At 39.5% G+C, this 15994-nt stretch overlaps 1 protein-coding gene across 1 annotated transcript in view; it reads right to left on the minus strand.

Annotated features, from left to right (window-relative positions):
• Positions 1 to 365: 365 nt before the first annotated feature.
• The window catches only part of LOC149457415 (tapasin-related protein-like), a 36597-nt gene continuing 20968 nt past the window's right edge, over positions 366 to 15994 (minus strand). The window contains exons 7-9 of the mRNA XM_089683782.1: positions 15768 to 15784; positions 8825 to 8859; positions 366 to 5371 (exon numbers count right to left, since the gene is read on the minus strand). Coding sequence (XP_089539908.1) covers positions 8845 to 8859; positions 15768 to 15784 — 32 coding nt within the window. The 3' untranslated portion in view covers positions 366 to 5371; positions 8825 to 8844. The remainder of the gene's footprint in view (positions 5372 to 8824; positions 8860 to 15767; positions 15785 to 15994) is intronic.

Raw genomic sequence — 15994 nt, forward strand, 5'->3', positions numbered from 1 at the left:
GGTATTGCACAGACTGGCCCAGAACCTCCTCTTCTGAGGTCCTCTGCCCCACCTTATTTCCATCATTTATGCCATCATAGGAATCTACTTTCTATGGGGGGCACACATGTAGGCGTGCTCTCAAGCCAGGCCATAGACACACACAGTGTAGCTCAGCCCCACTCCGTCATTGGATTTGACTGACAGCAGCAGAAGTCAATCAGCATCCATCATCGCTTGTTTCCATTAAGCTAGAAAGAAGCGCTAAACCAAGACCAAAAGTGATCTTTCAATAAACATTGGTTTAGCCAACAGCTCTGCTTATTGCTGTTCTTTTCAATCACTGTTTCCCGAAACACAAACGTAGAAAAATAATTGCACAGGGACAGTGTAAAAGACATTTTATTAACTATAACATAGTAAAACAAATGTACCATTCATGTCTAATAATAGTCATATTGATTCTATAGCCCTTTAGTGCATCTTTTTTTTGGCACCAGTCCCCTAGCAGCCAGTACAGATATACATATACAGTTGTGTTCAAAATAGCAGTCAGACATCACTAACCTGATCAATCACTGTTTTTGGTAGAAATTATATTTCTACATGGCAAATAATTTACTAGCAGGTGTAGTAGAGTAATAGAAATCCAACAGACCCAACAGTCATGACATGCATGCTGCTGATTCTGTGTAATTGAATCAATAATTGAAAGGGGCATGTTCAAAATAATAGCAGTGTGGAGTTCTATTAGTGAGGTCATTCATTCTTTGAAAAACAGGTGGCAATTATTGCCCTTATTTAAGGAAGGAAGGCAGCAAATGTTGTACATGCTGGTTACAGTGCATTTCTATCTGAAATTCTGAGGAAAATGGGTCGTTCCAGACATTGTTCAGAAGAACAGCGTACCTTGATTAAAAAGTTGATTGGAGAGGGGAAAACATATAAAGAAGTGCAGAAAATGATAGGCTGCTCAGCTAAAATGATCGCAAATGCTTTAAATTGCAACCAAAACCTGAAAGACGTGGAAGAAAGCGAAAAACTACCATTGGAATGGATAGAAGTATAGCCAAAATGGCAAGGACTCAGCCAACAATCAGCTCCAGGAAGATCAAAGAAGGTCTAAAGTTACCTGTGAGTACTGTTACAATTAGAAGACGCCTATGTGAAGCCAAGCTATCTGCAAGAAGCGCCCGCAAAGTCCCACTGTTGAAAAAAAGACGTGCTGAAGAGGTTACAATTTGCCAAAGAGCACATTGACTGGCCTAAAGAGAAATGGCGCAACATTTTGTGGACTGATGAAAGTAAGATTGTTCTTTTTGGGTCTAGTGGCCGGAGACAGTTTGTCAGACGACCCCCAAACACTGAATTCAAGCCACAGTACACTGTGAAGACAGTGAAGCATGGTGGTGCAAGCATCATGATATGGGGACGTTTCTCATACTACGGTGTTGGGCCTATTTATCGAATACCGGGGATCATGGATCAGTTTGAATACATCAGAATACTTGAAGAGGTCATGCTGCCTTATGCTGAAGAGGAAATGCCCTTGAAATGGGTGTTCCAACAAGACAACGACCCCAAACACACCAGTAAATGTGCAACATCTTGGTTCCAGACCAACAAGATTGACGTTATGGAGTAGCCAGCTCAATCCCCGAATCTTATTCCAATAGAAAACTTGTGGGGTGACATCAAAAATGCAGTTTCTGAGGCAAAACCAAGAAATAGAGAAGAATTGTAGAATGTAGTCCAATCATCCTGGGCTGGAATACCTGTTCACAGGTGCCAGACGTTGGTTGACTCCATGCAATACAGATGTACAGCAGTTCTCAGAAACAGTGCTTATACAACTAAATATTAATTAAGTGATTCAAAGGAAAGCAAAATCTTCAAACATTTTTCAGTTTATATAGTGAATGTTTGAGTTTGTAAAGAAGAATACAAACACTGCTATTTTTTTGAACAGTCTAATATTCACTTTTCTTCAATTTTTTTAGAGGAACAACACAAATTTGATATATTTTTCTTCAAGTTTTGAATGTGTAGTGTTCCCAATGTATTTGTGTTTATGGAAATAAAAGCTATTAGAAGGAATTTGAGCTTTATTCACACTGCTATTATTTTGAACAAAACTGTATATATTTTTGATACACAGATACATCACAGGTTTTTGTACAAATTATTCATTGATTTTATTATTTTCTGTGTGATGATACATTTGTATTGTATCACTGTGATATCAGAAATGTCACCTGAGTTTAGGGTTTGCTTTCCGGTTGAGGATTACATGTAAGGATTAGCTGCAGTTTGTGGTTAAAGATGTCTGTCAAAATAGAATAATGGGAGATGTCATTTCGGACTTGACTTTAAAGGGGTAAGATTCAAAGTTGCCATCCTTTGGGACACCAGGTCAGTGACTCAATTCCTGGAATTCATAAAGACAGGCGCAGACAGATTTTGCTAAAGTGTCTCTCATGCGTTCTAAAAGATGCAGCATGCACAAAATTAGTGTGCCTGTCTAGGACTTGTACTTGAATTTAGATGCATATTTCAAGAGGAGTTTAAAGGCAGAAAAAACCCCATCACAAGTGTGTTTTGAGAAGAGTTTCCAGGAAGAAAAAATGTTAACTCCTACTAAACATTTATAAATGTGGAGTTTAGGACCATTTGGCATTTTTAAGTGCACATTGAAAGATGAAGGTAGTGTTATGGAAAGAAAACCTCATAAAAGCAAATGCCCATAAACTATCCTAAACTCTTATGAGCCACTATAAGCATTTTTCTGCCAGAGGCTCTGGCATTTTGTTCTGCCTCTAGTGTGCACAGGCTTATAGAATGCACACAAGACACTTTTGCAAGATCTGTATGAGTCAGTTTCTCTCTCTGTACGCCAAAAGAGAGTTGGTCTTAACCATTTCAATACCGTGCAATTTTACACCTTCCCTCCCAGGCCATTTTTCAGGTTTCAGCACTCTTACACTTTGAATGACAATTGCGCGATCATACAACATTGTACCCAAACTAAAATTTTATCATTTTCTTCACACAACTAGAGCTTTCTTTTGGTGGTATTTAATTACCGCCGGGTTTTTATTTTTTGCTAAATTATCAAAAAAAGACCGAAAATTTTGAAAAAAAAACACGTTTTCTTTGTTTCTGTTATAAAAGTTTGCAAATAAATAATTGTTCTTCATAAATTTAGGCCAAGATGTATTCTGCTACATTTCTTTGGTGAAAATAACCCAAATTAGGATGTATTTTTTAGTCTGTAGGAAAGTTATAGAGTTCACAAACTATGGTATAGATCTGAAAATTGATCAATCCTGAAGTACTGACAGCCAATCTAATTTCTTGAGGTCCAAGAATATCATAACAGTACAGATATCCCCCAAATGACCCCTTTTTGCAGAGTAGACAGTCCGACGTACTTCATAAGAGGCATGGCGAGTTTTTTGAAGTTGTATTTTTTTTTGTCATAATTTTTTGGAAAATGAAAAAATGCAAAAAATTATTTTCACTATTTTTTTTTTTACATAGTCACCAGTGCAGTACAGCGTCTTCATATAACTAGCATGGCGATGATCAGGGACACTGACTGGTGACAGTATGAAAAAAAAAATATATATATATATTTTTTTTATTATTTTTAATGTTTTATTACTTTTTGTTTCTTCTTTTTTAAGTTTTTTTTTCATATTTCACTATGTCCAAAGTAGTACAATGTTACCATAGTAACATTGTACTACTTTGGGGAAGTGATCAGTATTTTGTTTTTTGTTTTTTGTACACAATTTGCTTATAGCAAAGAATTACTTTGCTATAAGCAAGCATTTACCTGAATGACCGATTCATTCAGGGTTTTTTTTTTTGTGCTTAGCTGTGATTTGGCCACAGCTAATCACATGACATGTGCATTTGATTAGCTGTGACCATTCACAGCTAGACACTAGTATACAATGGATGGCATGAATGAAGCCATCCATTGTATACAACTGTCATGTGACCTGCTGTGATTGGCCACAGCAGGTCACATGGTACCGGCAACGGGGCCGATACTCAGATCTGTCATCGGCCATGTCCGAGGTACACGGCCGGTGACAGATCGCGCCGCGGCTCTGCAGGAGTGCAAACTGTGCATGTGCGGGAGGACGCCATTTGGCGTCCAACCCGGAAATGCAGTGCATTTTGCCGGCTGCCTTTTGGCTATTGGCCAGGCGTGTACTGGTTAATTAACTCACTTTCATAAGATCCGAACTGTCTGTATTGTATTTTCAATTTGGTGCATTCATTCAGTCTCAATGTAAAAGTGGTGTATTTTAGAATTACCTGAATTTGGTGCATGAGTCACTGTTAGAACCAAAAGTGTCACAAATTCTTTATGAATTTGACACAATACATTAACAAGAGGGATTAAAGCCAGAGAATGGTGCAGCAGCTTTCTTGAATTCACCCCAATAAATAATTAAATATTAGGATGACATCCTTGGATCATGCCCCTTCAAAGGCATCGTTGGCAGCTCCCACTCTACCTGGACAGTACCTTGTAAGGTTTAGGTTTATGGATTGAAGTGAACAGTTAAATTTAGGAGTTGGGTTTAGTGTTAGGTCAAGGATTTAAAAGGATAAACCATAACAGACACATAGCGAGCAGGAGACATTACACCTAAAAAATAGTCTAGTTGCAATAAATGGCTTTTTCTAGTTACAGAATTCTGATTTGTTGGTTGGAGGTTTCCTTTCTGTTGCAAAAGATAGGGATTGTCAACTATTACCAGAATGCTCTTATTTCCAGCATGGAGAGCACCTTATAATGAGTCTGTTTGTTAAAGCATCCTTATTTACACACTCTCTACACAAATCACTATTCTATGAAAACTTATTATAATCAAAAGAGCTTAAACATCCTTTAGGCATACTGTAGATCATTCATTTGGATGCATTCATAAGGGTTGAGACAAATAGCCTGTTCACTTTGCAAGGGAAGTTGTACTTTGCAAGGGAATTTGCCCCAGAGCTTAGTGAATCTGCTGAAGTTTTTCTGTGCAAAGAATATCCAATTATGTACAAGGAAAATAAAAAACATAATTTTTCCTTGCACATGATTGGATGATAGAAGTCAGAAAAGCTTCACCTCATTCAATGAAATCTGGAGAAAATTTCCCTTGCAAAGTAAACAGCTTTTAGTACATCAACCCCAGGGCATCAGATTGTGAAAACTTCCCTGACTGCAGGGAATACTGTTCTCGATAGGATCCATCCTCATGCCATCCAATAAAGTCTTCCCTCTTGTAAGTTTGTCCACAATTGAATTTCTTGGATCTCCAGTCTAGTAAACTTCCACTGGACCCACTTTCTGTTACACAATTGCCCATCTCCTTGCTGAAGACAGCTGTGAATGTAAAACAAAGAAAATATATTGGATTATCTTTGATATCTTTGTCTGACATCATTAGCAAATTTCCGGTGAGTGATTTTTACCATGGTTAAACCTGGTCACTAACAGACACTGTATTTTTTTGGTTATGTAAGTAAATGGAGTTCACCATACTCAATGACATTGTCCATTTTACTAATAGTAAGAAATCCAAGCCATCTATAAAGTGAAAGCATAGTTCAGAAATGTTCTACTGTATGTAATGTCTTATGGCTGCCTTTAGTTTGTAATGTGACAAGATGATATCACTACCTAGAGAATTTATCTTCTTTCTAGAAAGGTGGTAGAAGAAGTACAGATTGTAGAATATTTCATACTGAGGGAATATGGAGAATGACTGTAGGGATACGGAGCGTCATTTATAACTAACTTGGTTTACAGAAGACAAATATTGGTGTCATTCAGTATGCAGAAGACATGGGAACCTTTCACAAATTATTATATTTAAAGTGATTCTAAAGGTTATTTTTTATTTTTGGAAAATAGCAAACATGTCTATACTTATCTGCTGTGTGCAGTGGTTTTGCACAGAGCAGCCTGGATCCTCCTCATCTCAGGTCCCCCAAAGGCTCTCCTGTCCCCTCCGTTCTGTCGGGTTCCCCCACAGCAAGCAGCTTGCTATGGGGGCACCTGCTGCTTCATGTGTCCATTTACACAGGGAGCTGTGGCTTGGCCCCGCCCCTTCCCTCCCTCTCCTTATTGGCTGACTGGTTATGATTGACAGCAGTGGGAGCCAATGGCTCCCGCTTGCTGTCTCAGTCAATGAGGATGCAGAAACCCAGGACAGCTGAAGCTGTCATGTACATCACTGGATCACTATGGGGCTCAAGCAAGTATTGAGGGGGCTGGGGGCACTGCTGAACACAGAAGGTTTTTTACCTTCATGCATAGAATGAGCCTTTACAACCACTTCAAAATAAAAGCTTAGTGAAGAGCAATACCATCCAACACACGGCTAATACCCAGTAATGCATCCCAAAGAGGAATACTACCAAAAGCCACTTCTCATTTTACCAAAAACTATAAATTGGTTTATACAGCAAAGTTATGAATATAATATCAAAATAAATATGTTTCATTAATGTATCTAATTATCACCACACACATTATAATCTGATTATACAATCTCCTTTAGATCTACCCACAAGTAGAGGTATATTGTTAACTGACAATAGACTGATAGGGAGCACATAAAAGTTACATTCAACATTCAACTTTTGGGATGAATGTTTTACATAAATAAATGCAATCTGACCATTGTAGACACCCCTTTTGCTTGGTCAGTTAAAGGAGGTTGAAAAATAACAGAATTACTGGCAGGATCAACAGGTGAAAAAAATAAAATAAAAAAAGCTTAAAAGAGAAAATGAATGCATCAGATAACAATCAAAAGGCTCCATGCACAAAAGCAGATTGTACTCCCTTATGATGTCATCGACCCAGCATGCCCGGGCGATGATGTCACAAGGGAACAGGTCTGCTATTGTGGAACTGCTCAGTTTGGCGGTCAGATGAGGATTATCGCAGGGTACCTAGAGGCATTTGTCATGTCATATGCTATAAGGATCTCTGTTATTGGAGATCCATAGTATCTGATAAGAGGCTACTTTGTGGCAGAGGGCATGAGATCGCTTAGAGTGTTTTCTCACACCATTATTCTGGCTGCTGTGGGTGAATCCAGGAACTCATTCTGTTAATCTTGGTGGTTGGACTTTTTGCTCTTTTGCAAGCTTTTTTTTAATTTATTGATAGTTTTCATATGCAATTTATATTGAACTTTTGGACTGTTCACATTTATTTGATTTTCAGCAATGGTAGCGCATATAAATAAAAATATTGAAAAAAATAAATAAAAGTAAAAAAGTATAAATATTAATGATGGTTAGCAAAATCTAAATGAAAAAATAATCAGCAGGAAAATTGTAGCAGCAGAGGGTAGAGAAAGAAGGTGTTAGGACTGATTAGGGTAAGGGGTTAAATTGAACAAATAACCCCCCCCTTTTTTTTTTTTTACTTGTCGGGTGCTTTAAGTGACATCTTATACAGATCAAAGCTCATCTCCTTGATATTTATTTGAATAGCACAGAGAAGCAGAGATGACATGGTATCACAGATACAAAAGTAAGAGTGTTACTGTAGTTTGTTCCTCTCTGTCTTGCTTCTGTGTAGTGTTTATAAACACTGTGTCAGACACAGAGGTGTTCCTAGGGTTGGTGTCACCCGGTGCGATAACACTTGGTGACACCCCCTCTGACGATCCCCGCAGAATGGATGGGATCTGCGGATTGAGCATAATGAATCGGACTTTGATCCACTATGCTCCCCAATCCACAGATCTGATCCATCCTGTGGGGATCATCGGCTTTCTTTACAATTTACCTTTTCGTGGAGCGGGTCCGGTGTCACCCCGTATAGGTTGCATGCCAACGATCCCCGCAGGATGGTTCAGATCTGCGGATGAAGCATAATGGATCAGTCCGATCCATTATGCTCCCCAATCCGCAGATCCGATCCATCCTGCGGGGATCGTCAGAATGCAACCTGTACAGGGTGACACCGGATCCGTAAGTTGTAAAGAAAGCCAACGATCCCCACAGGATGGATCGGATCCATCCTGCCGGGGATCGTTGGCTTGCTTTACAACTTACCTTTTCATGGAGTGGGTCCGATGTCACCCCGTGTGGTAGGTATCACCCGGTGCGGCTTGCACCCCTCGCACCTGCCTCGGGACGCCACTGGTCAGACAGTATTTTTCTTTTTTACCATTTATTTATCCAGCAATTCCAGACTGCCATTTGGTGAATGAGGGTATTGTCAGTGGGTCAGAAGGACAGGGCACACTACACAGACCCTATGTGCTTCTATCAATTTTTTGGCAGCATGTGTAGCATACCAAATGTCCACAACTGGTTAACCATCTCTAAGAAACACAGTACATATTGGCATAAATGGGCAATAGGGGACACCAGAAGGTGCTACTACATACCAGTACTTCGTCATACTTCTACTCCACTGTACCATGTGCACAATGTGTAAATGTTGATTCTACAACCTAACAGTTGGCCAAATTGAAAGGGCTAAAGCTTCAAGTGGAAACATTATACAAAAAAAAATTCAATTTACAAAATTTAATTCCAGAGAAACGGGGTCAAAACATTCCTTGATGTATTCAGCTGAAAAATAATATACAGAAGTGTAACTTTTTACCTGGGAATAGCTGGGGACACATTCATTATCCACTGAGGGCCACAGAGAAGGAGAGATAGAGGGCTGCATATGACTAATAAAACACCAGTTTGAAATGCCTGCACTGAACATTGATATGCTCCGGCACCTTGTAGCACCTGCTATCATACAGCTATAACAATTTATACAATATTTACCAGTAAAAGATTTGTTTTTACTTACCTTAAGTTCTCCAACAGTTTTTAGTATGGCTTGGGCTGAATATAAAAATAAAATCACCATATTAGGTCTTTTGTGATTATTTATATACATAAATATGTTCACATGAAATGACTTCCATATTAATAAAACTATGCAACCTGACTATAGTATTTGATAATTTGCTCCTTTGTATGAATCTAAGACATCTTGAAAAACATGCTTGGAGAATAAATTTAATTTAGGAATGCAATGGTGGAGATTTACTAAAACTGGTGCAGCTGTGTATAGTAACCAATCAGCTTCTAACTTCAGCTTGTTTAGTTAAAGTGTTACTAAACCCACCACAGTAAAATCAGTCTGTATATGCAGTAAAGCATGCTTGTTATACTCACTGTGGAACCTAAGGGGTTAAACCTCCACACTGTAAAAAGGATGTTTGATCTTGTCTTCTCCGGTTCTCCCCTTCTACTGTTCCCAATCCATCTGCTGATAGTACAGAGCCCTAGGAGGCAATCTGCACATGCTCAGTTTGGTGTGTACACTCACTTTATTAAGTTCACCTTGGTATTATGTACTGGATTGGACCCCGTTTTGCCTTCAGAACTGCCTTAATTCTTCATGGCATAGATTCAACAAGGTGTTGGAAACATTTCTCAGAGATTTTGGTCCATATTGACATGATAGCATCATGCTGTTGCTACAGATTTGTCGGTGGCACATCCATGATGCGAATCTCCCATTCCACCACATACAAAAGGTGCTCTATTGGATTGAGATCTGGTGACTGTGGAGGCCATTGGAGTACAGGGAGCTCATTGTCATGTTCAAGAATCCAGTTTGAGATGATTTGAGCTTTGCAGCATGGAGCATTATCCTGCTGGAAGTAGCCACCAGAATATGGGTACACTGTAGTCATAAAGGGATAGACATGGTCAGCGACAATACTCAGGTAGGCTGTGGTGTTCTAACAATGCTCAATTGGTACTAAGGGGCCCAAAGTGTGCCAAGAAAATATCCCCCACACCATTACACCATCAACAACAACCTGAACCATTGATAAAAGGCAGGATGGATCCATGCTTTCATGCTGTTTAACATTCTGACTCTACCATCTGAATGTTGCAGCTGAAATCAAGATGCATCAGACCAGGCAACATTTTCCCAATCTTCTATTGTCCAATGTTGAGCCTGTGAGAACTGTAGCCTCCGTTTCCTGTTCTTAGCTGAAAGGAGTGGTACCCGGTGTGGTCCTCTGCTGCTGTAGCCCATCTGCTTCAAGGTTCAATGTGTTGTGTGTTCAGAGATGGTATTCTGCATACCTTGGTTGTAATGAGTGGTTTTTGAGTTACTGTTGCCTTTTTATCATCTTGAACCAGTCTGCCCATTCTCCTCTGACATCAACAAGGCATTTTCATCCACACAACTACCGCTCACTGGATACTTTCTCTTTTTTGGACCATTCTCTGTAAACCCTAGAGATGGTTGTGTGTGAAAATCTCAGATCAGCAGTTTTTGAAATACTCAGATTAGCCCATCTGGGACGATCAACCATCCCACATTCACAGTCACATACAAATCCCCTTTCTTCCCCATTCGGATGCTCTGTTTGAACTTCAGCAAGTTGTCTTCACCACATCTACATGCCTAAGTTGCTGCCATGTGATTGGCTGATTAGCAATTTGTGTTACCAAGCAATTAAACAGGTGAACCTAATATAGAGGCCAGTGAGTGTATTGCTAGAGAGTTTTTGGTAGGGTGCATGTAATTGACACAGGGCCAATTAGCACTGTACAGACAGAGGGTCAGGGGTCATGCAGCCTCATAGGACAGTCAGAGGAGAATGAAAACTACTCCTACAAGCTTTAACCAGTGCTTGGCCTGACACTGATAGATGTCACAAGACTGCTATATACTGATGATGAGAAAAGGTATTTATCAGTTTATAGTTACTAAAATAATATCATTTTCATGTGTACTGTGGGAGACCACATATAATGAATACAGGGTCCTGGGTTTAGTTACATAGTTAGTCTGGCTGAAAAAGACAAAAGTCAATCCAGTTCAACCATTAAAAAAAAAAAGTTATAAATAGTGAATACTTGTGAGCTATTATTAATGAGGCATTCAGTGGGTGGTATGAATTTATCTGCTGATTTAATGTGCTAGGTGCGCTGGCTCTTGCACAGACTCACTTGCTGGTGTATATACAATGTTATAAATATATAGTGCCATGCTCCTATTTGCTTATATATATATATCTTGATCCTAGGGGTATATGAATTAATATATAAAGCAATCCATCAATCACTGTGACTAGTGAATTAAGATAATCTATATTAAATAATAATCAATCACTAGTGAATCACTATAACCGGTGAATCAAATAAATAAACAACCTACATAATTGTGACTGATAACAATCAATCCTTAATTAAATGTGACTAAAAAAAAAATTTAAATATAAATCAACACAATTTAAAATCTGTGCCCCTCTGATCTGCTGTGATCACTCCATCTATATAGTGCAACAGCATACATATAAGTGCAAGTGCAAATGCATATAATATAAAAGACAATAAAAAAAGTCTTTGAAATAAGTGCAGTGTGCAGGTGGGTTCCTTAATCCCTCTCGCCGAGTGCTTAGTGGTCTCCCTATGCGCTCACCTTAATATTTGCCTGAATAAATTCAGGCAAATACACTTTTAATCCTTCCAGGATTGATGGGATGATACTCTTGTATAAGCTGTTCCAGAAGGTAGGTATGGATTTAGAGGGATTCTCCTGTGCTCTCCTTTTTCCCTTTTGCAGCTGCTCATGAATGGACTTCCTGACCAGCTCTCTAGGATTCTCCTACTTCCCCTCCTGGGGTCACCACCTTCTCCAGTCCTCCTTTCACCAGCATATGGAATGTGGGTCAATTTAGAGAGAGAAGAAAAAAGACTATGGTGCCTTATCCTTGTGTATAAAGGAAATTTATTGTTGCCAGTTGCGGTATTACACGGCTTTGATGTGATCCAGGACAGCCTTGATGGTAACATACAGTAATACTCTGCCTCTGCCTCTGTAGTGCTGTCTGCCTCCGTCTGCACTGGAATCACCGAGCCTCTCCGATGCAACGTCGTGACGTCAGAGCCCCTCCCCTACGCGTTGCGTTACAGGGTCACGTGACTTCATCAGGGGGAAATGATTGGATCCAATCATTTCCCCCTGATGAAGTCACGTGACCCTGTGACGCAACGCGTAGGGGAGGGGCTCTGACGTCACGACGTTGCATCGGAGAGGCTCGGTGATTCCAGTGCAGACGGAGACAGACAGCACTACAGAGGCAGAGGCAGAGTATTACTGTATGTTACCATCAAGGCTGTCCTGGATCACATCAAAGCCGTGTAATACCGCAACTGGCAGCAATAAATTTCCTTTATACACAAGGATAAGGCACCATAGTCTTTTTTCTTCTCTCTCAAAATTGACCCACATTCCATATGCTGGTGAAAGGAGGATTGGAGAAGGTGGTGACCCCAGGAGGGGAAGTAGGAGAATCCTAGAGAGCTGGTCAGGAAGTCCATTCATGAGCAGCTGCAAAAGGGAAAAAGGAGAGCACAGGAGAATCCCTCTAAATCCATACCTACCTTCTGGAACAGCTTATACAAGAGTATCATCCCATCAATCCTGGAAGGATTAAAAGTGTATTTGCCTGAATTTATTCAGGCAAATATTAAGGTGAGCGCATAGGGAGACCACTAAGCACTCGGCGAGAGGGATTAAGGAACCCACCTGCACACTGCACTTATTTCAAAGACTTTTTTTATTGTCTTTTATATTATATGCATTTGCACTTGCACTTATATGTATGCTGTTGCACTATATAGATGGAGTGATCACAGCAGATCAGAGGGGCACAGATTTTAAATTGTGTTGATTTATATTTAAATTTTTTTTTAGTCACATTTAATTAAGGATTGATTGTTATCAGTCACAATTATGTAGGTTGTTTATTTATTTGATTCACCGGTTATAGTGATTCACTAGTGATTGATTATTATTTAATATAGATTATCTTAATTCACTAGTCACAGTGATTGATGGATTGCTTTATATATTAATTCATATACCCCTAGGATCAAGATATATATATATAAGCAAATAGGAGCGCGGCACTATATATTTATAACAAAAAAAAAAGTTATAATCCTACACCCACAGTGGATCCAGAGGAAGACAAAAGAAAAAAACCAGCAAAGCACAATCCAATTTGCTCCTGCATAGGGAAAAAATTCCTTCCTGATCCCCCGAGAGGCAATCAGATATTCCCTGGATCAACTTTACCTATAAATGTTAGTATCCGGTTATATTCTGTGTATCCAAGAAACAATCCAGGCCTTTTTTTTAAAGCAATCCATTGAGCTGGCCAGACACAACTCTTGAGGGAGTCTATTCCACATTTTCACAGCTCTCACTGTGAAGAAACCTTTCCGTGTTTGGAGATTACATTTCTTTTCCTCCAGACATAAAGAGTGCCCCCTTGTCCTCTGTGATGACATCATGGTGAATAGATCTACACCGAGTTCACTATATGAACCACTGATGTATTTATACATGTTGATCATATCCCCCCTTAATATCCTCTTCTCAAGAGAGAATAAATTCAGTTCCTTTAATCTTCCCTCATAGCTGAGCTCCTCCATGCCTCATATCAGTTTGGTTGCACATCTGTCGCAGCCATATCCATTCTGGAGCTGTTGCTCCATTGTTACATACATGCGGCACACGGTGCACTGCACAAAACCTTCCACCCTGCTAGCACTCATTATCCCAGTTACAATATTAATAGGAAATATCAGTTGTCACTTATATGTCAGTAGACTCCTCTTATAATCTCCTGTTTTCCACTCCAGTGTTTACTCCACTTATCAAAAGTCCACATGATCAAAAGTCCAGCAAGAAAAATACAGGCAAGCTCAAAGTGAGCTCTACAGCAAGTTATATAGGACCTGTATCACCTGTGACCAATTAACCCCTTCTCTTAATTAGCAGACTGAAGGAAGGCAAGGAAAGGAAGAAAAAAAATGCTATTTAAAAAGTGACAGAAAAAGTGATTTAAAAAAGTAAAAGCTTTGAGCAAGACCCAAAGAAGAAAATAAAACAACTACAAGCACCAGCAATCACCAGCAGTCAAAAGTAAAACTTTTTCACTCTCCAATTTCCCACTCTTTTTAGCTATCAGCCAGAAAATGCCAGACTTTAAGTAACACTTCAAGCTTTCACAAAAAAAAAACGCAGGATGCTGATTGGTTATTATGCACAGTTGCAGCAGATGCTGCATGCACCAGTTTTAGTAAATCAACCCCAATGTGCCCTGCCTATTTCTAACTCATAGCCCTTTACTTCTGGTAGAAGAGATTACAGCAGCTGGCATAGATAGTTCAAGAGATCCACTTTGATAACAGCTTTGAGGATGCCCGTGAACATCTGCAAGCTTTGTTTTTAACCATTGCTTGCCAAAGTCAAGTCTACCAACTCATTATGGGCTATAGTGAAATCACCCATTTTGGTTTGTGGATTATTACCCCCAAAATCTTGAATAAAAAGGTTTATCCTATTAACCATATTTGGTATGTCTTGATGTAATGAGGTGCGCATCCCCTTTAGGGTCAGGTCTGATATAGTTTGATTAGTGACTAGAAAGCTGCCTATGGAGGCTTATGGCTTTAGGCCTGTATAGGTCAGTTAAGTTGAGGCCTTGCCCAATAATTACTGCTGCTATCCTCCCCTCTCCCTTGGTGTTGTTAAGCAGGACTGCGGGTTGATGGGGAGTCACAGGTTGAAAAGCCTTGAGATCAACACCCTGGAGTAGTGGTAACACTAACTTCTGTTACATTCCTTGGCCCCATCTTCAGTTTTTATTTCTTGGCTATGATCAGGGGGTTGAGGAGACCCTTCAGTGCTAAGGAAAGCACTGTTGGGTGGATTGTCAATGTGAGGTGAAACTTTGTTATAGGCAAGAATGGTAATACATATGGCTGAAGAATATCATCAAAAGTCAAAGTGATGGGGAGCACAGTATGTGCAGGTATTAACCAAAGAATAACACATGTCTACACACCACATAAAACTTTACAGAAAATGCTAATATACAGTAGCTCCATTATGGACTGGTAGGTGACCCTGTCACCAACTTAAAAAAATTGCAAGTAAAAACACTGAAAAATCAAGTATTTTGAATACTTGCAGTGTTTTCCTTTCCATAATGACTTTTAGTCACTTCCAATGTGCCTTTGAACTTGCTAAAAAATAATCTTTCCTCTCCACTAAGCGAACATTTCCTCACAAAGCCCCCTCCCTGCTTGCATATCATAGCCCCCTCCTCTTCTAGAAGTGTGTATCTACTCTGTGCCAGCTCTGTGCTCAGATCCTTTGCCTCTCACTCCATATTCTTTTATATAGCTGCCAGAGGAGGAACATAGGTTGCTAATTGAGTGACAGCTCTGAGTCTGCTGGTTCTGCTGACATCATACAAGAAAAGCTTTTACAGGTAAATAATATGCAGAAAATCTATTAAGGTTACATTCACATTAGCACGTCTCCAAAGTCACGCAATTTCCAGTGAGACTTTGGAGCACGACTTTGATGCGACTTGTGGTGCAACTTTAATCTGACTTTACATTCACTGGACTAAAGTCGTACCAAAGTAGTGCAGGAGCTACTTTAGAGTTGCTGTGACTTGAAATCGCACAGATTTGAATGGTACTCATTGGGAAACATTGGTTGCGACTTTCCATGCAACTGTGGACCCCAAAGTCGCATGGCAAATAGCACAAGTGTGAATGGACTCTAAAGGAGAAGGTTTTTATTGAAATAAAAGCCTTTTTGAGGAATTGTCCCATATTTCTTACATACATAAAAATAAACAAATAAATACGTAAAAAATAAGGTATATAAATGAAATCGAAGCGTACAAGCTCACCTTTCTGGAGTTCATTCCTTTGTGTTTGGGGAAAAAGAGAAAGTAAATCAATGTGAGTAACTGTGAATGTAGTTTCTATATTGTCTTAAAGAACTATATGCAGCATTTTTTTTTTATTTTGGATAGAGTAATGGAAGGTTATAACCCATCATTTGTGTTTTGCCATCAGTCTCCCATTGGGAAGATTTCCCTTCACTTCCTGTCTCATAGCCAAAACAGGAAGTGAG

Source organism: Staurois parvus, unplaced genomic scaffold (genome assembly GCF_062004578.1).
Source record: "Staurois parvus isolate SC_StPar_1 unplaced genomic scaffold, SC_StPar_1.0 ptg000321l, whole genome shotgun sequence".
Classification (NCBI taxonomy): domain Eukaryota; kingdom Metazoa; phylum Chordata; class Amphibia; order Anura; family Ranidae; genus Staurois; species Staurois parvus.